Source organism: Arabidopsis lyrata (assembly GCF_000004255.2).
Source record: "Arabidopsis lyrata subsp. lyrata unplaced genomic scaffold ARALYscaffold_3, whole genome shotgun sequence".
NCBI lineage: Eukaryota > Viridiplantae > Streptophyta > Magnoliopsida > Brassicales > Brassicaceae > Arabidopsis > Arabidopsis lyrata.
The window spans coordinates 8,197,940-8,223,386 of NW_003302553.1; the positions used below are offsets into that span (position 1 = coordinate 8,197,940).

The window sequence follows — 25,447 nt, forward strand, 5'->3', positions numbered from 1 at the left end:
CACTGTATTAGCCGTTGAATATTTTTGAAAAATAAAATAAATAGGTTTGTCATTTACGAAACTAACCTCTACAAGCCTACTTTATTACGCGAGAAAGCCCTTTCCAAATTCAAATTCGAACAGCGCCTCAAAGTGCAAAACCTAAGATGCAATCTCGGCCGTCCGTTTCATCTTCATCCTTCATTTACATTCCTTTCTCCGTCCTGCTTCACTGCTGAAATCATGCGAATCTAGAGAGAGAGAAAAAGAGAGAGAGGGAGAGAGAGTTTGAAGAGAGATAGATAGAACTCTTTACAAGCTCGAGAAATTTTGGATTTTGCTGCTCAATTCATTACACAGGTGAGAAAATTTTCATTTCTATTTCAGCGTTAAAAAACCCAACGAGCTTCTTAGCTTTAGCTATGGATTCCAAGTTTCTAAATTTATCATTTCTCGTGTGTCGATTTCGTGAATTCTGAACTTGGTTTTATCTAGTTTTTGTTTCAGATTAGGGTATTATAATGTCAAAGGAGACCAAGCTTTCCCGTAGAGATTCCGACAATCACGATGGCGAAATCGAGAATATTCCTGAAAATCTCAGAGCTTCGCTTTTGTCTCAAACCTCATTGAAGAATCCTAAACACGAAAAGGAATGTGGAAGTAAGATCGATAGAACTCCTTCTAAGCCTAGAGCTAAGAACCCAGATCCAGCATTGCCTTTACGGACGCCTGATAAGTATCGATCAGCAGCCGCCGCGTTTTCTAAGAATCGGTTTGGTTGGGGAGATAAGTGTGATTCTATCACTAACACAACGAATGCGGGTTTGTTGAATACCACTCCTAAAACTGGTAGAGTTGTTGGGAGAGCTCATTCAGAGACCAATTCGACGCAGAATACGCCTACTAAGAGTGTTTCTAAGCCTCCGGGATCTTGTTACCGAGGGAAGCTTGATGGGACTGGAGCTGTTAGAGTTGGTGGTTATGCGTCGTTGTATAAAGGCTTGTCTAGTTCTTCTGGACAAGTTTCAGCAGTTGTTAACTCGGTCGAAGTTCCTCACTTTAGCCTTAAGGAGGATCCATCTTTCTGGATGGATCACAACGTACAGGTAGAAATTTGTTCCCATGGTCTTTGAATTGCATTACTCTTCTCAGTGTTCACTGTCCAGTATACATCTAGGTTCATTAGCTGGACCAAGTTGCTTCTTTTAACAACTTGTTTTCGACTTTAAGAAGTTTCTGTTAGGTGGCACACATTGATGGTTACTGAATGAATTGCAGATTCTTATACGTGTCCGACCACTTAATAGCATGGAGAAGAGTACAAATGGGTACAATAGGTGCTTAAAGCAAGAAAGCTCGCAATGCGTAGCATGGATTGGACCACCAGAAACACGATTCCAGTTCGATCACGTGGCGTGTGAGACAATTGACCAGGTAAGACTCACAACGAAAGCAGAAAATTTGGTTTCCTTTTCTTCGTATATGTGAAAGTTTTTTTGCATTCTAAATTTGTAGGAAACCCTTTTTCGGGTAGCCGGTCTGCCCATGGTGGAAAATTGCTTGTCTGGCTACAACAGCTGTATATTTGCATACGGCCAGGTATATTCTTCTCTCATTCTAGAGATGGTTATGAGAGTGATCTACTACCTCAGGCTTTAAACACTAGCAAGTTTATTTCTGTCAAGCCTTGTGTTTTCTGGTGACCATGGTAAAGCTGTTTTTTTTTATATAGAGCTGTAAAGATGTCCCATTTTAGGCAATTTGGTGAGGACACTTAGTCTAATATCATGTCCTCTTATAAGAAATTATTTGAAAATCCTTACAAGATTACAATGAGATGAGATAGTTAAGTTTTCAGAATAGGACTGAGTAGGGATAGTTTCTTTCTTCGGCATTATTTTTCTTTCAGTTCCTAACTTGCAATAATTTGTTGGGATTGTGCAGACAGGAAGTGGAAAAACATATACAATGCTCGGGGAAGTCAGTGATTTAGAATTTAAACCAAGTCCCAACAGAGGAATGATGCCTCGGATATTTGAGTTTTTATTTGCAAGAATACAAGCTGTAATTCTCTTATGATAGAGCTTTTTCCATTTCTATTACAGAGATATCGTAACCTTGCTAATTGCATCTTGCCTCATTGTTCTGGTTGCAGGAGGAAGAGAGCAGAAGAGACGAGAGACTTAAATACAGTTGCAAATGCTCTTTCCTTGAGATTTACAATGAACAAATTACAGACCTTCTTGAACCTTCTTCAACAAATTTGCAGGTAACTTTTATATTCTTTTGTTGGTGAAAGTGTAATAGATGCGCAAGGCTTAGTTCTTTAATGTGTTTTCACTGTTTAGCTTCGAGAGGACATTAAAAGCGGTGTCTATGTGGAAAATCTCACTGAATGTGAAGTACAAAGTGTTCAAGACATCTTAGGGCTTATCACACAGGTTAGTACTGCCGTCTACCAAACATTTTTGTCTTATGTTTAATGTTCCTGAAATCTTATCTGTTGTACAATAGGGTTCTTTGAATCGAAGAGTCGGAGCCACAAATATGAACAGAGAGAGCAGCCGATCACATAGTGTATTTACATGCGTAATCGAGAGCAGATGGGAAAAAGACTCAACAGCTAATATGCGTTTTGCAAGACTAAACTTGGTTGATCTCGCTGGATCAGAGAGGTAACTATAGTGCGTTTTACTTGGTATTGCCGTAGAACCTCATCTAACATTGTGCATTCTGTAACAGGCAGAAAACTTCTGGCGCTGAGGGTGACCGCCTAAAAGAAGCTGCTAGTATCAATAAATCATTGTCCACACTAGGGTAATCAATGAATGGTTTATTCCCTGGCATAACTCAGTTTCTCAACTAGTTGTTATGTGAAATTTTACTATATGTTATTATTGATTGCAGACATGTAATTATGGTTCTTGTGGATGTGGCAAATGGTAAACCAAGGCATATTCCATATCGTGATTCCAGGCTGACATTTCTTCTTCAGGTTAAATCTAAATTCATTTCCTTTCTTCACTGAAATTGCAATCTATCGTTTTTAGCATTATATAACGGTAATTATTTTATCTACAGGACTCACTGGGTGGCAATTCTAAAACAATGATCATTGCTAATGCCAGTCCTTCCGTCAGGTATTCTTTGAAAGCTAATTTGATCTAGTGTTACAATAACTCGTATAGTTAGTAAAAAACTTCAACAGTTCAACCTATCGCTTCTCTCGTTTATCACTGGCAGTTGTGCAGCAGAGACGCTAAACACTCTTAAATTTGCTCAGAGAGCAAAGCTAATCCAGAACAATGTAAGTTTGCACTGTGTAATCCATATTGTAAGTTTTGAGAGAGATAAATCATGAATAACCTTTGGATAAATATTATGTTTCAAATTATTTAGGCTGTGGTCAATGAAGATTCCAACGAGGATGTCCTGGAATTACGCCGTCAAATCCGACTTTTAAAGGTGTAACATTTTAAACTGCCGTTAGGTGCTCTTTATGTGAAGCTGTAAAAAAGCTAAGACAATTTTTTGTGTGTGCGGAACAGGAAGAGCTTTCCCTCCTCAAGCGCCAGAACATATCCAGGGCATTGTCATTTGGATCAGCAACAGCCAACTTTGCAGAATTACAAGTCGATTCGCCATCAAGTGAAATGCATGAGACAGGACATCAGCAGGCTGGTAACTTGCTTGTGTATGAATCTGGAGGCTGTGTAAGGATGTCTAGAAAGCAGGTATACTAACTTGTGTAATTATGTTAGGCTTTACTGAGGATTCATATGCCTCTTCCTTATGATTCCACTAAAAGTCTGTATCTATCTATATATCAGTTGAAATCTTTGGAGATAACACTTGCTGGCTCATTAAGAAGGGAACATGTGGCTGATGCTTCAATTAAGAAGCTTGAAGCTGAGATAGAGCATCTAAACCGTTTGGTAATTCTATTTCACCTACACTGTTCCCATTCCCACTTATGTTTCAGATATCGCCTGAATCCATTTATGATCATTTATCTTTAGGTTCGACAAAGGGAGGAAGATACTAGGAGCACAAAAATGATGCTCAGGTTTCGAGAAGACAAGATACAGAGGCTGGAATCACTTCTTGGCAACCATATATCTACAGATTCTTTTTTGCTGGAAGAGAATAACGTGTTGTCAGAAGAGATTCAGCTGCTTCAAGCTAAAATTGATAAAAATCCTGAACTGACTCGATTTGCCTTGGAAAACATAAGGCTTCTGGACCAACTTAGAAGGTGATACATCTTCAGGAAACATCTTATGCTGAAATTAAAGATAATGTGTGATTTTTAGATTAAAAACTCGTTATTATGGTACTTTCAGATTTCAAGAGTTTTATGAAGAAGGTGAGAGAGAAATTCTACTGGGCGAAGTCTCAAATCTGCGAAACCAGGTGCCTCTAGTTAGCACAACATCCTAGTATCGATTCATTCTTCTTTTCGATTGCAATGACATCCTTAACCTTAGCTATTGATCTTGCAGCTCTTCCAGTTTCTTGATGAAAATTCTGACTGGCAAAAACATGTTGATGAGGGAATAGAGCCACAGGTTACATTTATTTACCTCTTTCTATATGTTAAATATCTCTTTATATCCAGATGGATTGTGCTTCATTGGTTACTATATGATAATATTGTTTTATTTGCTATGCCGCAGGGTGCATCACATATGAGCAAAGAAAATTGTTCTCTACAGGAGGAGGTCGATTCCCTTTCTTTCTCATAAGTTATTCTCCTGTTTTCTTTTTAATCTATATTTTCAATTTCAGTTTCAGTTTCTTAACGTCTTTTCCATTGCAGTTAAGAAAGACCTCTTACGAGCTTGAAAAATGTAGAAGTAATCTTGGTTCTTGCCTGGAAGAGAATGCAAAGCTTAGTAGGTTAGCAAATCTGATTTGATGATTCTTGTTTGTTTCCTGGTATATGGCCAAATGAGTTCTCATTTTCTTCATGCCCTTGATAAGTCTTCTCGTCCTCCTTCTACAGAGAAATCCATGATCTACAGGCTATGGTCAGCGATATCAGAGCTTGCACACCTAATGAACATAGCATTGGAAACAAACAAAAGGTTTGCACAATAAGTACAGTGTGGTTTACTAATCCGCACAATCATCTGTGTTATTGTTTCTGCAGACTGCAGGCTACCCTTAAGCGTTTTCACTTAACAGTTGAATTTTGCCAAAATATTGCAGGCCCTGTTGGGAACTCAAAATGTTGAGTGGCACGAAACACTTGCTGGTCAGCAGGTCAATTATGTAGAAGAAATCATCAAACTGCAGCTTGATTTAGATGTACTGAAAATTATACTCGATGAGGAAAGAACACTACGTGGTGATACAGAGGCACAGGCAGTTCGCTTGAAATTCGATATTGGAGAGTTGAAGGACCAACTACTTTTGATAAGCAAGCAGCAAGAAAATGTATATAGTGAGCTGGGAGAGACAAAATCTGTAGTTGAAGCTCTCAAATCACAGAACCTTATATTGATCCAAGAAGCAGTGGAGTTGAGGAGAATAAAGGAGAACTATATTGAGCTTTTACAAATGCAAGAGCTTGATATCCCAGCAATGAAGTCCAAACAGCGCAATGAGTTCAAAGATAACCCTGCAGAGGATAAGGCAATTGATACAAAGTTTAAGAAGATGCATGCATCTCTTGAAAAAGCTAAGAGGTTGAACATGTTGTACAAGAGTGATATTGCTTCTAAGGCATGTGGAGATGAAGAAATGGACGAAGTTTGCAAGCAAGCTGAAGCTGCAACTGCTGAGGTGATTGTCTGTTTGCAGAATGAGCTTGAAGTTCTTCAGAAGGAGGTCAATGATTTCCAATCAAAAGAAAACGTGACTGAAAAGCAGGTACAGATTTTAGAAACTCAGATGGAGGAGCTGCAGGATAACTTACGAGACACGACCACGGATAATGAGAAGTTGCAAGAAAAGCTCAGAGGCAAAGACATTGAACTACAGATCATATCAAACGAAATGGAACTTCTCACATCTGAGCTTGAAGAAATTCTTCTGAATGGGAATGAAGGCCTTACAGATGCGTGTTACCAGGCTGATCTCATTTCGGGTTCCTTACCAGATAAAAGGATATGGATATCTGAACAGGTTGGAGGATTAATAAGAATACTTTCTGAGAGGGAATTAATGATTGAAGATCTTGAAAGCTGTTTAGAGGATGCCAATAAAAAACGATGCGATATAGAATCCATGTTGAAGTCTCTTAGAGGAGCAGCGATAGTAATGAATGAAGCGCACCAGAGAGAGTTTGAGGAAAAGGAGACACACGTTCTCCTCCTGAAATCGCAGTTGTGCACAAAAACAGAGACCATATCAAGGCTTCAAGAGAAGCTGAAGATGGCTGAAAGGTTGATTTATGAAGCATCAGATTGTGCAACAGCTTCTCTAATAATTGTCAACCGATATTCTGAGGTAACCGAATCCCATGCTTTTGAGTTGAAGCAAAAGGATTTTCAGCTTGCGGAATCTGCTGGAACAATTCTTTCTCTGAAACAACAAGTACAAAAGTTGGAAGCAACCTGTAAGGAATTTAGAAGCAAACTTCTAGATGAAGAAAAGAATGCTTCTGCTATGGAACAAAAGCTTGAAGAAATTGAGGAGACTGGCATTTCGGCGATGAAAGAGAAGATTTCTGAGCTCAGGGGTGGCATATCTGGACTGAGATCATGCATAAATATGTGTCAAGAGCATGAAAAATACCCTAAGGAAGAGAATTCACTAGGTTCTCCTGCCCACTGTAGTGAAGGACAGGTGAGCTAAGACTTTTCTTATATTAGCGATCATGCCTCTATTATGTATAGTAGTGTGCTTAGTCTTTTACTTGAAAATTTTAATACAGGAACCTGGAAGGAATGTCGTTGTCTCCTCTTGCATAGAGAAGACTCCAAACAACAATCATACAGAGTCCATGAAATTGAGCAGCAAGGTGTCTAGTGAGAGAGGTAAAGTGATCATACTGCTAAAGCAAGAAATGGAATCTGCACTTGTAAGCTTGAGGGAGGTTCAAGTTGAAATGGCCAAACTCCAGGGTGAGAAGGAAGAGCTAAAGGCATCTGAGAAAAGAAGCTTAAGCAACTTGAACAATCTTGCTGCACAGTTTTGCAACCTTGAAACTGTGATGAAGGACATGGAAGAACAATATGAGCACAGGATGGAAGTCACAGATCATAAACTTAAGGCAAGTAACTGTTTATTCTTGTCCCTTTCAAAATTTTTTTTTCTCGTCCTGAGTCATATAGGACTGTGCATTTATGGTTTCACCTATTATTTACATTCTCTCAGATGCTATAAATTTTCTCTCTTTATTTTTTATCTGAAATTCTTATGCTATTTTACAGACTTTGGAGCATGAATTAGCTAAGATAAAGACAGAGGCTGACCAAGAATATGTAGAAAAGTTGTGTGTTCTTAAGAAATTTGAGGAGGCTCAAGGAGTTATTAAAGAAGCAGATATCACAGTCAATGAGCTCATAATAGCGCACGAAAAGACGAAATTTGACATGGAGAAGCAGAAGAAAAGGGAAACCAGCTTGGTTGGAGAGAAAAACGCCTTAGTTGACAAGCTGCAGGAGCTGGAAACCATAAATGTCAAAGAAAATGAGAAACTTGCGTACCTTGAGAAACTATTCGAGTCAAGTTTGATGGGAATAGGAAATCTTGTTGGAGAGCTGGAAAGTGTTGTCAGAAAATTACAAGATGAATCATCTGTGGCCTTGACTGGCATGGCCAATGATTTATCTGACTTTAAGGCTTGGGTTTCAGAAACTAACTCAGCTAGATTATTCCTTGAGGATATTTGGTCAGAAATAATCATGAAGGATTGTGCTCTCTCAGTTCTACACCTATGCCATATGGGGATTTTGTTAGAAACCGTTACAGGGATCAATACTGAAAATGGACTGCTTCAACGTGGTCTTTGTGTATCAAACTCTTCCATAGCCGGATTAAGAGATAACAATCTGAGATTAAGAAGGGAGCTTGAAATGTTTGCAAATCTGAAGGGTAAACTACTGACTGATATAAAGAATGGTTTTGAGAGAATTTCAAGAAATGAAGAAGCAACTAATCTGCTTACTACCAAATTAAGCAGTTTTGATCAGAAAATTTCAGGCTTACAGTACCAGGAGGAGCTGATGTTGCAAAGATCTAACAGCATGGGGTCTCAGCTTGATATTTTGCTGAAAGAAATAGATTTGAGCAATTGGAACCTTGCAGCAACTCTGTTGGAGCAAGAGCGGCATCTGAATCAGAAAGATGATTTCTTTGACACTGAAGTTCAGCTTTATTTAATGGACCTTTGCTCAAAGGATGTTGAGTCGCTTGTTCTGGCGCAAACAGTTAAAGAATATTCTTCTTGTCTAGCAGTTGTGGATAGAGAGCTTCTTGATCATCATGCCATCGTTGAGGATCTTAAAGAGAAAATTTTTGTTTCCCAGGTGGAGGGTGAGCTCAAAGACCGATGTCTGGTAGATAACAAATTGGAGACTGTTTCAGTGATAGAAGAGCTGACTGAAGCAAAAAGTAAAATCAAGGTTCTCTCATCCGATCTTGATCGCAGTGTGCAAAAAATCACCGAAATAGACGAAGTAAACAAGGTTTTTGGAGAAAGAGTCATCTTCTTGGAGTCTCGCATCACTGGCCTACAGCAAGAACTGGCGATGAAAGCTTCTGAACTTTACAGTCTCGAACATTCCCAGTCAGTCACTGCAGAAGAATTGGATATCAAAGAAAGGGATATACAAGTTTATTCTGACGTTGTCAGTTCGTTGAAGAAGGAAAACATATTCCTTAAGAACAAGTTCATACATTTTGGTGAAGATCAATTAAAAGCACTAGATGTCACGAGGTTAAGCATTGCCAAATGCTCACATCTAGCTGAAGATAGCAAGATACTGGAAAAACTAACCAGAGATGGTGTGGCTATTTCTGATAAAATGTTGCAACTGATATGTGAAAACGTCAGTAAGGCTTCAGGATTCGAAAACACTGTTCAATCTTTGCAGATTGATGTACAAGACTTGTTGTCTGAGAATCTGAATCTCCAGGATGAGCTTTTGAGAAAGGATGATGTTTTAAAGGGGTTGTCTTTTGACCTCAGCCTACTACAAGAATCTGCTTCCAATTCCAGGGACAAGAAAGATGAAACAAAGGAAATCATGGTTCATGTTGAAGCTTTAGAGAAGACACTATCTTTGAAAACCTTTGAACTCGAAGATGCTGTTTCTCACGCCCAAATGCTTGAAGTTCAACTGCAAGAGAGCAAAGAAATAACTCAGAACCTTGAAGTGGATACTGAAAAGGCAAGGAAGTGCCAAGAAAAGCTGTCAGCGGAAAATAAAGACATTAGAGCGGAAGCTGAAGATCTCTTGGCAGAAAAAAGCTCTCTAGAGGAGGAACTGATCCAGACAAAGAAGGTATCAGAGAGCATGGAGATGGAGCTCTTTAATCTAAGAAATGCTCTCGGACAATTGAATGATACAGTTGCGTTTACCCAGAGAACACTGAATGAGGCCATCGATGACAGGGATAATCTCCAAGATGAGATTGTGAATCTGAAAGAAGAATTCGGGAAGATGAAATCTGAGGCTAAAGAAATGGAAGCTAGGTACATAGAAGCTCAACAGGTAGACAACAACACAATTAGACTTGACAAGATACGTCCATTTTCTCAGTCCTTTTTGCAATACTTCCTTAAATTCGTTTATCCTCTTCTCACAGATTGCTGAATCAAGAAAGACATATGCCGATGAGAGAGAAGAAGAAGTGAAGCTATTAGAAGGATCAGTTGAGAAACTTGAGTATACTATCAATGTACTTGAAAACAAGGTTAGAACTAATAATTCTTTACTATGTAACAGCTTATTTTAATCGATGTGTTTAATTTTCTGACGGATGCGTATTTCAATAGGTTAATGTTGTCAAAGGTGAAGCTGAAAGACAGCGTCTGCAAAGGGAGGAGCTGGAAATGGAGCTTCATACCATACGCCAGCAGATGGAAAGTGCTAGAAATGCTGATGGGGAAATGAGAAGGTTAGAAAAAACTAAGCAACCTAAATAGGTATATGTTTAAAGCAACTCATTTCTTTTTTTGTGTGGTCAAAGAATTTTAGATGAAAAGCATATGGATCTTGCGCAAGCTAAGACGCATATAGAAGCACTTGAGAGAAATAAGGCTGATCAAAAGACCGAGGTAACAAAATTTGTTATTTTGAACAGAGCTAGATCCTTAAAGACAGTCTAAATAAATTTTGATGGTATATGTATGTTTACTCTAAAACAGATAAATCAACTCAGTGCACATATCTCGGAATTAAATCTGCATGCAGAGGCTCAGGCTAGAGAATACATGCATAAGGTAAAGATGGTTCCGAGATATGATTGACTACCCTTAAAAGTTTACCAAAAGACTGGCATTACTAAGACTGATCCTTTGCAAACAGTTCAAGGAGTTGGAAGCAATGGCTGAGCAAGTAAAGCCAGAAATCCATGTTTCTCAAGCTATAGATTCTTCGTTGAGTAAAGGTTCAGGGAAACCTCGGGGTTCTGGCTCTCCTTTCCGATGCATAGGGTTGGGAATTGCACAACAAATGAGGTCTGAGCAGGATGAGGAGCTTGCTGCTGCAAGGCTACGAATTGAGGAGCTTGAAACTGTAGTTGCAACCCGGCAGAAAGAGGTAACTAGTCGAAAATGTTATCTATATGTTATATTGAAACGTTTGGCATCCATTTGGAGTTTTATTTTCTAATCTCGTATTTCTGCTCCCCAGATATTTTTATTGAATTCAAAACTCGCCAAGGTGGATAGCATGACACATGATATTAATCGAGTTTTGCTGGGAGTCAAACAGAATGTGACAAATTGTGCGGTAAGTAGTTATATAACTTTTTTTTTCTTGCCATATTGTGTAGTCTTTACATGTTTTCTGCTTCTGTAATGAAAAATAAAAATTTATCTTTAATCTCTGTGGAACCTGGTTACATTAGTCATTGTCTTGTTGTTAATCTACTGTAGAAACCGGTAACTGAAAGTCAATGACCTTTTTCCTTCTTCCGCTTTCCTTTTTTTTCAGTCATTTTTGGATAGTCAACAAGTCTTGAAGATAGCAGAGATGCTTCAACATAATAGTTCAGATTCACGAGAAACGGTAAATTTTTCTCCAGGAAGAAATATTAATAAGTTTGTGATAATAATCAAACATATCTTGTCTGAAATTTTATGTATATAGGATCTTGAAGTCTCTCATCTCAAGCAGCAACTCAATGAATACAATGAGGAAAGGCAAGGGTAAGCAAGTGTTGCACTCTGTCAAATCCAGTAGCAGAAATATGGATTTCAGATGTTTGATCATAGTTTCTCTTACAATATCTCGATGTAGATGGATACAGGAAATCGAAGGAAAGCAGACAGATTTAGTTACCACGCAGATAAAACTCGAGGAACATCGGCAGTATGAGCAGCTGCTTAAGAAAGAGAATGAATTACTTAAGGTTAGAAAATTAGTGTTACGCATTATACAAAACAAATAAGTCGTCACAGAACTATCTTAATCTTCTTACTTTCAACAGAAGGAGAATGTTAGTCATAAAAGAAAAGTGATGGAGCTTGAAGGAGAAGTGAATAAGCTATCGTCTCATCAAAACCCTGAATGGAGAACTCGTGATCAAGCTCGAATCAAGGCAAGAAATCTCTAACTTCTCTGTGTAATTATTTAATTACTCTTCTTTATTCTGGTACTTATTACCCTTTCTTTGGTGTCATATGCAACAGGAAGAAAACAATGTGTTGAAACTTCAGCTTGATGAGCTCAATCTGAAGTTACGGCGAGCAGATGTGAGTGTTTCTCGTGCCAAAGAAGAGCTTGCCTTTTACCGAGCATCTTCTGGAAAGAACCCACATTCAAACTTTGACAAAACGCATCAGTTAAGTACCAAACTGAAGGAAACCAAAGAGGATAGAATGCAGCTTGCTCAGAAGCTATTAGGTCTCTGCACCAGTATCCTAAAGGTAAGAGGAACGGTCATAGTTTTCCCCTGTAATAAGCTCAGCAATTCTGATGATCTTAAACCCCAAAACAGTATGCTAACATAATAGAATTCTAAACATCTTTGTGTGGATTCAAATTTCCCTCAGGCAGCAGGTGTAACAGGAGAAGACATTACAGACATAAACCCTGAAGTTGCTGAAGAGGCACTTGAACAGCTCAAGACAAAACTTGGTTTACTTGAAAGTGAACTACACCACTTTAGATTAAAGGTAAGAAGATATAGTTCCATTTGAAGCTTCAATCCCTCTAGCATTTCCAAAATAATAAGTATTGAGAGAGGATCTTGATGCAGGGAAAAATTAAGAGCAGAAGAAGTAGGAATCCTGAGAGAAAGATGCCGTCAGTGCCTTCGCCTCGAAGATCATGGAGCCAGAGTCCAAGAAGGATGTCTCAGGTTCCTTTTTTCTCTTCTTTAGATAGGTGAAAGAACGATATGCTTGTATGAGAAAAATCAGTCAGTGTATATTTATGAATGTTTTCATGTAATTGTCATACTTGATTGATTAGTAAATAATATTTTATAAACATTCAACGAAACATATATTACGAACTCTTCTTCTTCAGCTTCAATAACTAACAAGAGTACAAAATAAACAAAAGGACTAAAAGATCCCTAATTAGAGAGATCCAAATAAACATATATTATTCTCCTATATATATAGAACGCAAAGCCATTGATCATATTTCTTCCGTTGCAAGCCATGACTAATCACAAGAAGAGATTCCATGACTTTCTTGATGAACTCAATACTATTGAGTCACGCTCTCAGAAACTCGCCAAGATTGTTGAGCGTTTGAAGAAGTTGGATGAAGAGAAAAAAGAAGATGAAGATGCGCAGAAGATCGGAGTTCCGCGAGACAACCAGGTTAATTTCTTCTCCTTCACCTTCTAATTTGACGTTGTCCCTCTCTCATTCTCAAATTTTGTTCTTGGTCTTGGAAACGCAGAAGTTAACCAAGTGGTCGTGGTCTAGTGGCTTTCACTTGAAGAGGAGTCGCTCTGTTGGTCTAGGCCAGGGATCGATTCCCCTCAAGCGCGAAAGTGCTAGTTATTTCCATTTGGCCAAGGGCTTTCACCTGGTTTTCCCCGGACCCTGGGGGGATTAAGGGCTTCGGTCCCGAACCTCCTGGTTATCAAAAAAAAAAAAAAAAAAAAACGCAGAAGTTGCACTACTTAAGGATCTCCGTCACCACCGGCGATATCATCCTCCTCTCTTCAACCACCGACGTCATCTTCAACTCTCGCACCATCGTCATCATCCTCCTCTCTTCAACCACCCGGATCTTTGATAGACTTCTTTCCGTCGTCAGTGTCATACTCTCTTCAACCACCATCGTCGTCATCCTTCTTTCCGTCGTCACCATCATCCTCTTTTCAGCCACCCGAATCATCATCATCTAAGCGACCACGGCTTAGTAACATCTTTTCGTCGCCTTTATCCTCCTCTCCGTCACCGTTTCTGGCTCTTCCACCACCGACGGAATCTTCGTCGAGGTTCTTCTATCCGCCACCGCCAGAATCTTTCGTGCCGCCACCAACATACTCTTTCACGCCGCAGGCATTCCCTGTTCCACCACCGACGGCCCCGTCCAGTTTCTTCTATCAGCCACCGCCGCCTCAATCCCGCCGCCGGAATTATCTGTTCCACCACCAACGGCCTCGTGGAGGTCAAACTTTCCGCGGGTCTCCTCGGGCCCACCTATCTCTGGGCCACAACCTACTCGGGGCCCATTACGTGGCCCAATACCACCGATTCAAGGAAGACTACAAGGTGCAGGCCCAAGACCCAGAATCGTATGGACAGAGGAGCGCATAAGGTCGTTCGATGACGCAGTGCAATCACTCGGAGGATTATTTAGTAATTAGTCTTATTCCTTTTCTAAATAACTTGATGAATTTCTATGCTACGCGTGAATTTTTTTGTAAATTGTTAAGATAAAATAGGTTAATTTTGTTTGTCATTAATTTATGTTTTTTTTTTGTTATTGTATAGTTAATAAAATTAGACTCATATTATGTATTTACAATTTTTATTGTTAGATTTGTTTTTGACTCTAAATACCAATTTATACATTTTTATGTATAATCTGATTATTTTTATATCTAAGATTTTAATATTTGTTCACTATCATAAATACACAGAACAAGAATTAAGCTGAAGATAGTTTTATCTCAAGAGTTTTCGATGAAAAAAACAAAAAGAAAGCAAAAATTAAAGAGTTATTTCAGTAACACTTTTAGATTTTATGCTATTGCATATAGCCATATAAGAGAAATGAATTTATCTTGAATTTCGTGGTATGTCTAACGTCTCTAAAGCTCATTACTTGAAAAAATTTTACATGTCAATGTTACGAACTTACCATAAGATACAAAAATGAAAAGAGAGAATGTCATATGATAAGATATGAACCATAACGTATTAATAAGAAAATATTCAAGGTAAAATTACTAAACTAATAAGATATTAAACAACTAAACTACAACACAAATAATTATTTAGTCATTATCGAGTGATGACCATTGACCATTAAATTAAAAAAATTAGAAAAATAATAAAAGTAAAATGAAAGTAGTAATTGACTGATTAAATTATTTTATAATTTTATTTTTATTTTGAAAAAATCATTTAAGAAAGGGATTAATGGAGGATTTAACACAATATGAGACTTTTGATTCTCCCTCAATTAATTTTGCTGATTTTTAATTTAAATAATATCGAATGACATATGTCATTTTCTTATGTGATGATGTGGCACTCATATGAAGAGAGTTGACCAACTTTGATTTGTTTGCTATGATTATATTAGTTAAGACATTCTGCTTAATTAGTTTTCTTTTTTTTTCCCTCTTTGGCAGACGTTACTCTTAAGAGAGTAAAACATGCGATGGGCAGGGAAGATATTATTGTACAACATATCGGCAGTAGACTGCGGATCTTTCCAGGCCTACATGCTCTATTGCCAATCCCAATCCCAAACCCTTACCCTATCCCAAACCCAAACCCAGATTTAGTGGCGTGGACAGATAGGCTTCGAGGAGTGTTTGATGACGCAGTTGCCAGACTTGAGCGATGTTTCAGTATGCAAATTGATTTATTATTCTTTTGTTTTGTTCATTCTTTTAACTCTTATTTTTCTAACTTTTTTTTGTTTTTGAAATGTTATTTTCAAAGGCCAAATATTGAAGACGGAAAATAGGATTTTGAATACTTAAATAAAAAGAGTGATAGTATAGAACATTTTTTCTTTTCATTTTGTTGTTAACCTGATACTGTATATTACAAACCTTTATATCATAACTAGAATACCATAAACGTGTTAAGGTTTTGCCACAATAATATTCTTATGGTACATTTATATTACAAACCATTATTGCCCATTCACATTTTTTTTTAATTAGTGATTTACATCTTATCATCTGGATGCATGTACCTTTTAAGTACAATAATAGTTTGTTTGTTTTTTGGTTTAAAAGTACAATAATAGTTACGATGATACTTTGATTAGATGATAGTTTTTTTTAGTGACTATTTGACTGAGTTAGCACATATAAGCAACTCTGATCATACCATGATCCATATGTGCAATTTTTTTTTTTTATGTTCACAGACGTAGTTACCAGAGTTGGGAGATGTTTCAGTATGCAAATTGATTTATTATTTTTTGTTGTTCATTCTATTAGGGTATTATCAATCTGTACCCATGGAAGACTCAAAAATTAACTGACACAAATGAACACTGTTTTGTCAGATGTCGTGTAAAGGATTTTACATTGTTGTCCTCATTTAAAAAAAAAAATATATTTAATTTTTCAGTTTTTCTCTCTCCTTTCCCCATTCTCTGTCGAAGTGTTCATCAAAATTGACATGAACAAAAATTCTAACAGCCAAATACAAACAATTTTCAATAAATCGTTCTAAAATAAAATTGTAGAACTTGATGGTGATGACAACAAAAGAGTAGAAGACGGTGGTGATGATGTAGGAGGAAGAGAGGAGACAAACTTGTGTGTTTAAAAGATGCATAGTCGATTTGATTTTGTGGTGGTTTCTAGTCCGATTCAGTGACGGCCGCTGCGGTGGTGATTGTAAGTGGTGTTTATTCCTATTTAAACTATTGGGTTCTTAACGATGGTGGAGATGGTATTTACGACGATAGTGATGATGATTATATTATCGGTGGTGGTGAATTTGGGAAAAAAGAAGGTGATGTGAATAAAATCGTGGATTGAGATAACGTCGGAGAGGTGCAAAAAGCTAAAGGGATTTTATGGTGATGGCGTCGGTGAAGGTGAGATGGCTTAAGAGTTTTATAATTGTCGCCGTCTTTTCCGTCTATCTTATCGGTGAGCAGATCTACAACAAAACTTGTTATTTTTTATTGCTAGTTATTTTCATCGTTATTACGTTAACCTCGTTATCAATTATTGTTGGATCAAATGGAGTGGTGAGTTGAGACGAAGATAGGGACGGAGGAGCTGTGATGATTGAAGATTTGACAGTGGCGGCCAAAAAACTTAATTATGTTGTTTTCTGGGTTTGCTTCGTCGGTGACCAGAACTAGAGTAACACTTGTTACTTTTATTGTTATCATGTTAACATCGTTATACACGGTAATATAAATATTATATATATATCTACTATCTTACCATAAATATTTTCTATGATAATATAAACTTTATCATATCAATTATAAACTTATCGAGATACAATATGTTTTAACACGATATATTTATAAACTTATTGATATATATTTTGTTATCGTGTTAAACCAATAGATAATCATTTAACTTATCACGATACTATATTATTTATCAGGTAATAAAATAGTTATCTACACAAATCACAAATGTTTTAGACTATCCTACAATGAACAGTATCATCAACTTCGAAATGAACAGTGTCATCGACGTCTAAGTGAACAATATCGATGAGAAACTGAAATAATAAAACAATTTTTAATTCAATGGCACTTTTGTAATAAATCAACAGAAGAAGGATATTTTTGGTTTGTAGTTTCTTTATCTTTCATAATTACTTAATTTTGAAATTATCATGTTCTGAAATCTAATTTTTTGGACAACCGTGTATAAATATTTAATTCACCCATTCTATTAACTCTTATTTTTCTAAATGTTTTTTAAGAAGAAAGAAAAATTATTTCAGAAACTAAACCGAAAGCGATCAACGAGCTAATTGGTGAAGAAGAGCTCGACGGTGATCGATTCGTGGTCGTTTACAACCTTTGAGAGAGCGCCAGAGATATATAACAGAGAACTTAGACTTGGGCTGAAAAAAATATGAAGACGAGAATAGGATACTACAGACTTTAAATAAAAAGAGTGATATCATAACTAGAATACATAAACATGTTAATGTTAGCCATAATAATATTCTTACTACGCATGAATGATCATTTACATCAATCTATTAGGCCGTTGAAAAAGAATTGTTTAGTGTTTTCTAGTCTCTTTCTCTTCTTAACAAAAAGAGTTGTTTAAAAAATAGTTAGATACCCAAAAGAGAAAATATCCAACTCTTTTTTGTTTCCAAGCAAATCATATACTCCCTCCGTTTCGTTTTAGTTGTCGTTTTAGGATTTAAATTTTGTTTCATAATAGTTGTCGTTTTAGGTTTTCAATGCAAAAGTTTGATAAAAATTGCAGTATTATCCCTACTGTTTTGATATTGTGGCCAATGAAATTTTTTATAAAATATATTAATAAAGGATAAAACAGAAAATTTAATATTTTTCTTAATTTATGTGAAAAAACCTTAAACGAGAACCAAAACGAACGGAGTGAGTAACTAAAATACAATAAAACGTGTTAATTCTAACTATGGTCGTAATCGAACACCTATGAGTACCAAAACCCGAGGAAGAAAGTTCAAGTACCAAACGACGACGTTTACAATTTTGTAAATTCCATAAATGCCCTCTCTCTAATTTTCTACCTCAAAGAATCGTTTTGGCTTTCATAGCCGCTTCGTCTTTTTTCTTTCTTCAGTAACGGAAAAAATGGTTTCCGACTTGGACCTCGTGACCCGACTCCGTGAGATTCTCGGTAGCTCCGACCTAAACACGGCGACTCCGGCTAGCGTCCGTCGTCAGCTGGAGGCGGATTTTGGTATCGACTTGACAGATAAAAAAGCCTATATTAGGGATCAAATCGATACTTTTCTCGAGAGCAATGGCGCTGTAGAAGACAAACCTGAGAGCTCTAAGCCAGAAGAAGACATTAATGCCGAAGAAATCAAGGCGGAAATTGAAGGAGGCGATGGAGAAGACCTAGACGGAGATGGAAGTGAAAGTGAGGAAGAGAAGGAAGAACGGTAATTACTCTAGTACTGATTGTGGTTTTTGTGAAATTGGATTTTTGAAATTCGAATATCAATGATCATACACACACAAAAATTGAGTATTTATAGGAATCTTTAGCATTTTTCAATCGAACCAATCAAAATGTTTCCGGATGCATTTCTAATCAAAGACCACTTGTTTAGTGATTGAGTTTAAGGGATTATTGTTCATTGTTGTGTGTTTATGTGTTAGGCCAGTAAAGGCCAAGAAACGAGGTGGTGGCTTTACCAAAGTATCTCAGTTATCTCCACAACTTGAGAAAGTTGTTGGAGCATCTCAGTTAGGTCGAACCGAGGTAATTGTCATCTTCTTCGAGTTAGTGTTCTGCGATGTTTTGAAGCGGAATTGACTTCATTCTTTTGTCTTGTGTATATTATCAGGTTGTGAAGAAAATGTGGGCCTATATCCGAGAGAACGATTTGCAAGACCCAAAGGATAGGAGGAAGATAGTGTGTGACGAGTTGCTGCATTCCTTGTTCCGTGTAAAGACCATTAATATGTTTCAAATGAGCAAGGCATTAACCAAGCATATTTGGCCCTTAGGTGATGGAGATGGTAATTTCCTTGTCATAATACTGCATTTACAACTCAGAAAACCTCACTATATTTGATAGTGTGGTGTCTATGATCATTTATAGCGCTCTGTTTAGAATGTCTTCTTGAATTCTTCATGGACTTAATGCTTCTGGTACAATTACATTGGACTGCTTGATATATATATCCCTAGTCTTCCTGTTCAGTCAGCCATTGATCCTAAATAGCTCGATCGGTTCATTTGTATCATGTGTCTGAAATCAAGTAGCCCACTGTAGAGAGTGATCATGTGTAATTGTGTGGAAATAATGTTGATGAACTGTTAATAGTGTTGAATATTAAGATTTTCCCTCAGCGTTGTGTTGTTAGGATACTTATATATATTTGTGCAAGAGACCTCTCTAATGAACATCAATTTTGTTTAATAAAACAGTATTATATATTTCCGGAGACAGCAGTTCCTGAGTTTGTGTTACCTAAGTACAATGAAATGATTTATTTTTTCCAGGGTGTGCGAACAATGTGAAAGAAGAAGATGAAGAGGAGGCATCAGAGGGAACAGATAAGAAAGGGGATCAAAGCGAAGAAGTGGAAGAGAATAAAGAAGAAGAAAGTGAAGAGGAGGAAGTTAGGAGTTTGCGGAAACGCAAGAGAAAAAAGTTAGTTTTCTCTTTCTCCCGCAGTTGTATTGTACAGCTAGTTATCGCCAGCCTGTGCCCATAAACTAAGTTTTCTCTATTAAATAGGCCTGCCAAGTCGGTAGAGAAGCCCAAAAGAAAAGGAGGAGGTGGCTTTGCTAAAGTTTGCAGCCTCTCGCCGGAGCTTCAGGCATTTACTGGGGTGACAGAATTAGCCAGGACCGAGGTACATGTCTGACTCGAGATAATTAGTTTCTCTTCGTTATATAACTCAAGCTCTGAGCCTAAATTTCAAAGCTACTTGTCTAATTTTCTTAACCAATTCCCTTGTTTTGACATTTTGTCTGGTGAATGGTTTCAGGTTGTGAAAATGCTTTGGAAGTACATAAAGGAGAACAATTTGCAAGATCCGAATGATAAACGCATAATAATATGCGACGAATCATTGCGATCTTTATTCCCTTTCGAGTCCATCAATATGTTTCAAATGAGTAAACTGCTAACAAAGCACATATGGCCTTTAGAGGATAATGCAGGTATTTGATGACTGAAAGTTCTTACATATACTGGGAGCCATCTTTTTCCGGTTTAGGCTTTTTAACGGTATACTAATTGTTGTTTGTCTCTGGTCTAGGAGAATCTGTTAGCTCTAACTCTCCAAAGAATGGAAAGCAAAAAATGGAATCAGATGGAGGTAAGAAAGCTAGATGAATTTAAACTTCTCCCTTTTCTCATCACGGTATAAACAAAGCATATGCATTCGCTCAGACACAGATAGTGAGGAACCAAATGAGAAAGATAAAAAGCAGAAGAAAGAAGTTCTTGCTCCCCTTCCACTTTCAGTTGCTCTTGTCAAGTTCTTGGGTAATAATGGAGAAAGCTCGCTGTCAAGGGCGGATGTGGGAAAGAGATTGTGGGAGTACATAAAACAGAATGATCTTCAGGTATACCACTTGCTCTCTACACTCTGGTTTTTCTTAACTATTTGCTTCTTTACACCATTTTCATAACTTAGGATCCTTCTGACAAGAGGAGAATCATATGTGATGAGAAGCTGAAAGAACTCTTCGAAGTTGATTCATTCGAAGACACGTCGTTCTCAACACTTCTGACCAACCACTTCATCAAGGCCGAACAATGACTCTTTAGGAAGTGGCCAGTTTTGATAATGTTTTCCACGTAGGCAAACCCAGGTCTCCAAATGGTCGGTTTGATTTCCTGAACAAATTTTTTTTGGATCAGTAGAGGTCGGTTCAGGACTTATAACGCGACAAAGTCATTTTGGATTTGATTTGGTCTCCTCCTTCACTGTAAGTTAAAGACTAAAAGGTATCTCGATTGTGAGACTTGTAAGCATTGCGTTTTCTGAATTTGCTTGCAAGTGCAGCCTTTTTGAGTTCTTTCAAATGTTTGCCCTTTTGGTATATAGTGACAAAAACCAAATTCAAGGATAATATATGTTTTATGACCAAACCAATTGTTTAAATCATTTCCTTTTTTTTTTTTTTTTTTTTTTTTGCATATCTTAGTAGTATAGTGAATTTTGTTATTATGCATCAGAATCCGAAATGAGAAAAACTTTGTTACAAGGTTTTGTCGCTGATAGAAAATGCTCAGCGGTTGGTCATAGTGTTTTGTTACGGCTCATATAGTTTAAGTTCTCTATTAAGGTTATTAGTATTTACAAAACTTTATAGTGTACCATCGAAAAAGCAATACAGTTTGTTATGCGACGAGAATTTTAGACTTTTATCGAACGGATTGATGTAGCCTGTGGTAAAAATTGCAATAATTTGAAGTTAGAAGTATTCATTGGTAAATAAGATTTTCCGAAGACAAATATTTTGTGTGTAACTTTATTTTTTACGCTATATCAATCTATTTGAGATTACATCACCTTTAACTAAAAATAATAATAATTAATTGGATGGTCTGTATTAATAGTTTAGTAGTTTTATGATTTTCAAATAAATAAAATGTAGTCATAGATATATGATTTATCAAATTTTGATTAAGCAGTAGTAATTGAAAAGTTTCTCTTTCATTATTTATTTGAAAAATGCCAATTAATGTATATATGTAATTTCATTTTAATTTATGTAAGAAATGTGTTATTAGAAAGAGATAGCTAATAATTTGAGAGGAAAAAAAAAGTTAAAATACACAGTCAAACCTGGAAGCTTATTTTTCTCGTTAAAAATCCATAATTTGCGCGAAAAAACAAGGCTTCAAAAGTTTTTCCATGTTTTAAAATTATTGGGAGAGTGAGAAATAACCGAGAAGAACAAATCAAATCAATAGAAAAAAGTATAAACAACATCAAAACTATTCAGTATTGATATTTGTTTAGATTGAAAAAAAACTTAAAATATAAATACACAAAAAAAAAAACCAAAAAAAAATTGTTAGAGATTTTTTTAGAGTAGTGAGAGGAAAATGGCACAGATGCAGCGAGAAGAAGTAGAGTCCGTCACGACGGAGAAGAAAGGATTAGACGGAGGTGGCGGATCTTCAGGCGCTCAGGCGACGGCGTTCAAATTCAACGCTCAGGCGCCGGAATTTGTACCACGATCACATACCACCGCACCAGCAACGCAGGTTTCTCCGGTATCCGGTTACTTTTATCCTTGTTTCCATTACAACGGCGGTTGCATAGGAGGATGCGGCGGAGGAGTCTGCGGTGGTGGAGGGACCGGCGTTGGTACTCAATCGTCGGACTGGATCTACGTGGGAGGAGGAGATCCTACTGCTCAGCATCAACATGTTCATGATCCGGCTGCTGCGTTTTTCATTTCGAATCCGGCGGTTCAGTTTCCGGCTAACCAGAACTCGTCTTCTTCGTCGAAGAATCTGCTTTCCGATGATCTCCGTCTTAAGATCGTCAAACAGGTTTTTACTTTGTCTTTTCACCCTGTTCACTTTTTACTTTATTGATACGTAAAATTATGAATATCATTGTCATGAGATCTTTTTTTTTTTTTTTTTTTTTTTTGTCAACCATCATTGTCATGAGATCAGATTTACAATTATTATCATATAATTTAACATTGCAACAATTATATTCTGTTACGATGAATCGAATTAGATGATTGTTCCGGTTTACCAACAAACCAACTCTGGTTTAGCCTTTCGATTCTAGAAAACCTAACTTGACTCACAAGAAACCACTTTTATAGGTTGAGTACCAATTTACTGACATGAGTCTCCTAGCCAACGAGTCTATTTCAAAGCATATAAGCAAAGATCCTGAAGGTTATGGTAAGCTCAAATTGTTATATATATGATCCTTGAGATTTTTGCAAACATATATATGAAGATTTGTTTTGCATTCATATGTTTAAAACGCAGTGCCCATATCCTATATTGCTTCGACCAAGAAGATCAAGGCTTTAACGAGTAACCACCACCTAGTTTCACTTGCTCTACGCTCCTCTTCAAAGCTTGTAAGCTTCTTCTTTCTTTATTCTCTACTTACCAACTAAATATTATAAGATCCAAGTATACTGAGAGATCTTTGTAAACAAAATTAAGGTTGTGAGTGAAGATGGTAAGAAAGTTAAGCGTACAAGTCCATTTACTGATAGAGACAGAGAGGAATTGCAGGTAAATTTGATCTTCATGAAAGAGCTTCATCGTGTTAATAATCAACTATATCACAAGTTCATGTTTCTGTATACTTGTTCTGCAGGGCAGGACTGTCGTTGCAGAGAATTTGCCAGATGATCATTCTTACCAGAACCTTGAGAAGATCTTTGGAGTTGTTGGAAAGTAAGAAGGCTTTTTACTTTCAATTTAAACCTTGCTTCTCTAAATCCATAAACAACAACTCTGGATTTACTTGTTTCAGCGTCAAAGCGATTCGTATCTGTCATCCTCCAGAATCCAACTCCTCTCGTCCAAAAGGCGATTTCTTGATGAGCAACAAAGTAAGTACCATGATCTTTTTTCTATTTATCACATGGAATTAAAGAGCTTAACATGTTCTTCTTGTTTTACTCCAAAGATTCACGCCCTTATCGAGTATGACAACACTGTTATCGCGGATAAAGCAGTGAGTAAATCTTTACTTTCAACTATCTTTTGATCCAAAGCTCTGTATATTAGTTTCTGAGATATATAGCAAATGTGAAATTCATACCAGGTGGAGAAGCTGAACGATGAAAGAAACTGGAGGAAAGGGCTTCGTGTGAGGCTGCTTCTTAGATGCTCAGTAAGTCTATATATTCTCTTCTTAAGACACGCATATCTCTCAAAACGCTTTGAGATTAATTGCGTTGATATAATTTATGTGCTACAGCCCAAATCGGTGCTCAAGAACCGAAGAAACTTCGATGGAATTCTCATCGATGATGAACTTCCTTCTTATGAATCTGGAGAAGACTCTCCGCGTCTCCATTTAACCGAATCACAGCTTGATAACGACGTTAGTACTATTTCTTAAATCCCACAGAATCTTTTTCCATATAATATATAGAAACTAAAATTTCTTGGTGTGCACGTTAGGGTGATGACAACAATGTTGGTGGACTGTGGGGTAAAGGGAGAGGAAAAGGACGAGGACGATCCCCAAGAAGCTACGCAGTAGGAGGAGGAGGACGTAGCTTCGGGATTGGGCTCGGAGTCAGCCTCGGGATACCGAGCCTGGGCTCACACGAATCTTCGTCTCCTAAAACAGCAACAAAGGGACCAAGAATGCCTGATGGAACCAGAGGCTTCACCATGGGACGTGGCAAACCTTCCATCTCACTCTCACCTAACAATCTCTAAATAGTTACCGACCAAAATGACTACTATTTATTATTGATTTATTATAATAGAGGTAAAAGTTTTAGAGTTAATTAACCAAATAATACATATGGATTGGTTTTTCTAAGATGCGTTCAAAAGAAGCAAGGCACATGACTCTGAGAGATGATAGTGAAGGCATGGTGACGTTTTTTGAGGGTTCGTTTTATATAACTTCTTTCATTCTTTCAATTAACTTGGGCAATTTCTTTTTTGTATGTTTAATATGTTTTATTTTTGTGAGATTATTATTTGAATAATAAAGGGTTTATAGCACAAGAATTGCAACCCTTGTATCTCAACTCTTTGTTTTGATTTAGATGAATAATGGATTCGAACAAGTGACTGAAAGAGTGGTTGGAAACTAATCAATTTTCTTTCTAAAGAAAACTGAAAAGACATGATGAATAGTTTATAAAAAGCACACGCACAAGAAAGGAAATAATCAGGCAAAGTCTTAATCTCTTCTTGCATCCTAACTATTTCCAGTAACTTGTATCCATTGACATGGTATCTACCTCTGGCATTGAACAAGATATCATGAGAATAATTTCCCCAACTTGAAGCAAGCAAGAAACCGTACGAGTGACTTGACATGAGCCCCAAATGGGTATGATATGCACTTGAAATCTAGTCATCTTTCTTTGTTTTTTTTTTTATCGAAGAGCTCTCGGTTCGCCGGCCAAAAAAACTAGGACTCTTGACATTCCGTTTTACATATCTTGTGGAATTCCTCCTGGGGCATAGGCTCTTCTCCCTCTTGTGGGTTCGGTTTTGGTTTGGATATATTCGGATTCGGATAATTTGGGTATGAGAGTTTATTATCCGTTCGGATTTTATGAGTCATCGGTTCGGTTTCGGTTCGGATAGGTGTCCGATTCGGATCGGTTTTCGGAGAAAAAAAACTAAAAAATTGTTCAATTTAAAGAAATATTTGGTACCACGATAGTAGCTCAAGATTTTGTAGCTCTTATTGCACGATTTGTGGTAGTATCCGAGATCAAAGCTGCGACCTTTTTTGTGAAAATTGCACCTGGTTTCACAAGTTAAAGAGGGGGGGTT

At 37.2% G+C, this 25,447-nt stretch overlaps 4 protein-coding genes across 6 annotated transcripts; all 4 read left to right on the forward strand.

Annotated features, from left to right (window-relative positions):
• The first annotated feature begins 12 nt into the window (after positions 1 to 12).
• Positions 13 to 12,604, forward strand: LOC9321359 (kinesin-like protein KIN-12D). Of its 3 annotated transcripts, none has more exons than XM_021031985.1 (37): positions 80 to 339; positions 487 to 1,085; positions 1,258 to 1,413; positions 1,495 to 1,578; positions 1,924 to 2,043; positions 2,135 to 2,248; positions 2,328 to 2,420; positions 2,494 to 2,654; positions 2,722 to 2,796; positions 2,887 to 2,974; positions 3,061 to 3,119; positions 3,223 to 3,286; positions 3,379 to 3,444; positions 3,528 to 3,713; positions 3,810 to 3,914; positions 3,999 to 4,234; positions 4,323 to 4,392; positions 4,482 to 4,547; positions 4,656 to 4,700; positions 4,799 to 4,878; positions 4,985 to 5,066; positions 5,191 to 6,771; positions 6,860 to 7,198; positions 7,359 to 9,644; positions 9,739 to 9,846; positions 9,929 to 10,050; positions 10,123 to 10,210; positions 10,301 to 10,375; positions 10,461 to 10,694; positions 10,788 to 10,886; positions 11,091 to 11,165; positions 11,247 to 11,305; positions 11,397 to 11,508; positions 11,587 to 11,697; positions 11,789 to 12,025; positions 12,152 to 12,274; positions 12,358 to 12,604. In XM_021031985.1, the coding sequence occupies exons 2-37, from the start codon at positions 501 to 503 to the stop codon at positions 12,487 to 12,489; spliced, it is 8,316 nt and encodes a 2,771-aa protein (XP_020887644.1). In that variant the 5' UTR covers positions 80 to 339; positions 487 to 500; the 3' UTR covers positions 12,490 to 12,604. The 3 variants fall into 3 exon arrangements, with proteins under 3 accessions (XP_020887645.1, XP_020887644.1, XP_020887643.1); XM_021031984.1 differs by having other exon boundaries at positions 475 to 1,085; positions 12,358 to 12,602; XM_021031986.1 differs by lacking the exons at positions 10,301 to 10,375; positions 10,461 to 10,694; positions 10,788 to 10,886; ... (5 more) ...; positions 12,152 to 12,274; positions 12,358 to 12,604 and having other exon boundaries at positions 13 to 339; positions 475 to 1,085; positions 10,131 to 10,210.
• Positions 12,605 to 12,641: 37 nt separating this feature from the next.
• On the forward strand, positions 12,642 to 17,360 carry LOC110229892. Its single transcript, XM_021031006.1, is given in 9 exon segments — positions 12,642 to 12,955; positions 13,014 to 13,107; positions 13,228 to 13,251; positions 13,254 to 13,874; positions 14,926 to 15,147; positions 16,002 to 16,048; positions 16,123 to 16,273; positions 17,234 to 17,287; positions 17,290 to 17,360. Coding segments are annotated over 9 exon segments (1,473 nt in total). The 5' UTR covers positions 12,642 to 12,766.
• Positions 17,361 to 17,933: 573 nt separating this feature from the next.
• Positions 17,934 to 21,098, forward strand: LOC9319228 (DNA ligase 1). The gene is made up of 9 exons (XM_021033705.1): positions 17,934 to 18,400; positions 18,621 to 18,723; positions 18,809 to 18,983; positions 19,471 to 19,621; positions 19,709 to 19,826; positions 19,962 to 20,136; positions 20,235 to 20,294; positions 20,369 to 20,544; positions 20,616 to 21,098. The coding sequence occupies exons 1-9, from the start codon at positions 18,087 to 18,089 to the stop codon at positions 20,739 to 20,741; spliced, it is 1,398 nt and encodes a 465-aa protein (XP_020889364.1). The 5' UTR covers positions 17,934 to 18,086; the 3' UTR covers positions 20,742 to 21,098.
• A 768-nt stretch (positions 21,099 to 21,866) lies between these two features.
• LOC9319229 (la-related protein 6C) lies at positions 21,867 to 24,726 on the forward strand. The gene is made up of 10 exons (XM_002883116.2): positions 21,867 to 22,489; positions 22,777 to 22,858; positions 22,949 to 23,043; positions 23,132 to 23,203; positions 23,289 to 23,368; positions 23,448 to 23,526; positions 23,604 to 23,651; positions 23,742 to 23,810; positions 23,898 to 24,023; positions 24,104 to 24,726. The coding sequence occupies exons 1-10, from the start codon at positions 22,037 to 22,039 to the stop codon at positions 24,365 to 24,367; spliced, it is 1,368 nt and encodes a 455-aa protein (XP_002883162.1). The 5' UTR covers positions 21,867 to 22,036; the 3' UTR covers positions 24,368 to 24,726.
• Positions 24,727 to 25,447: the final 721 nt, after the last annotated feature.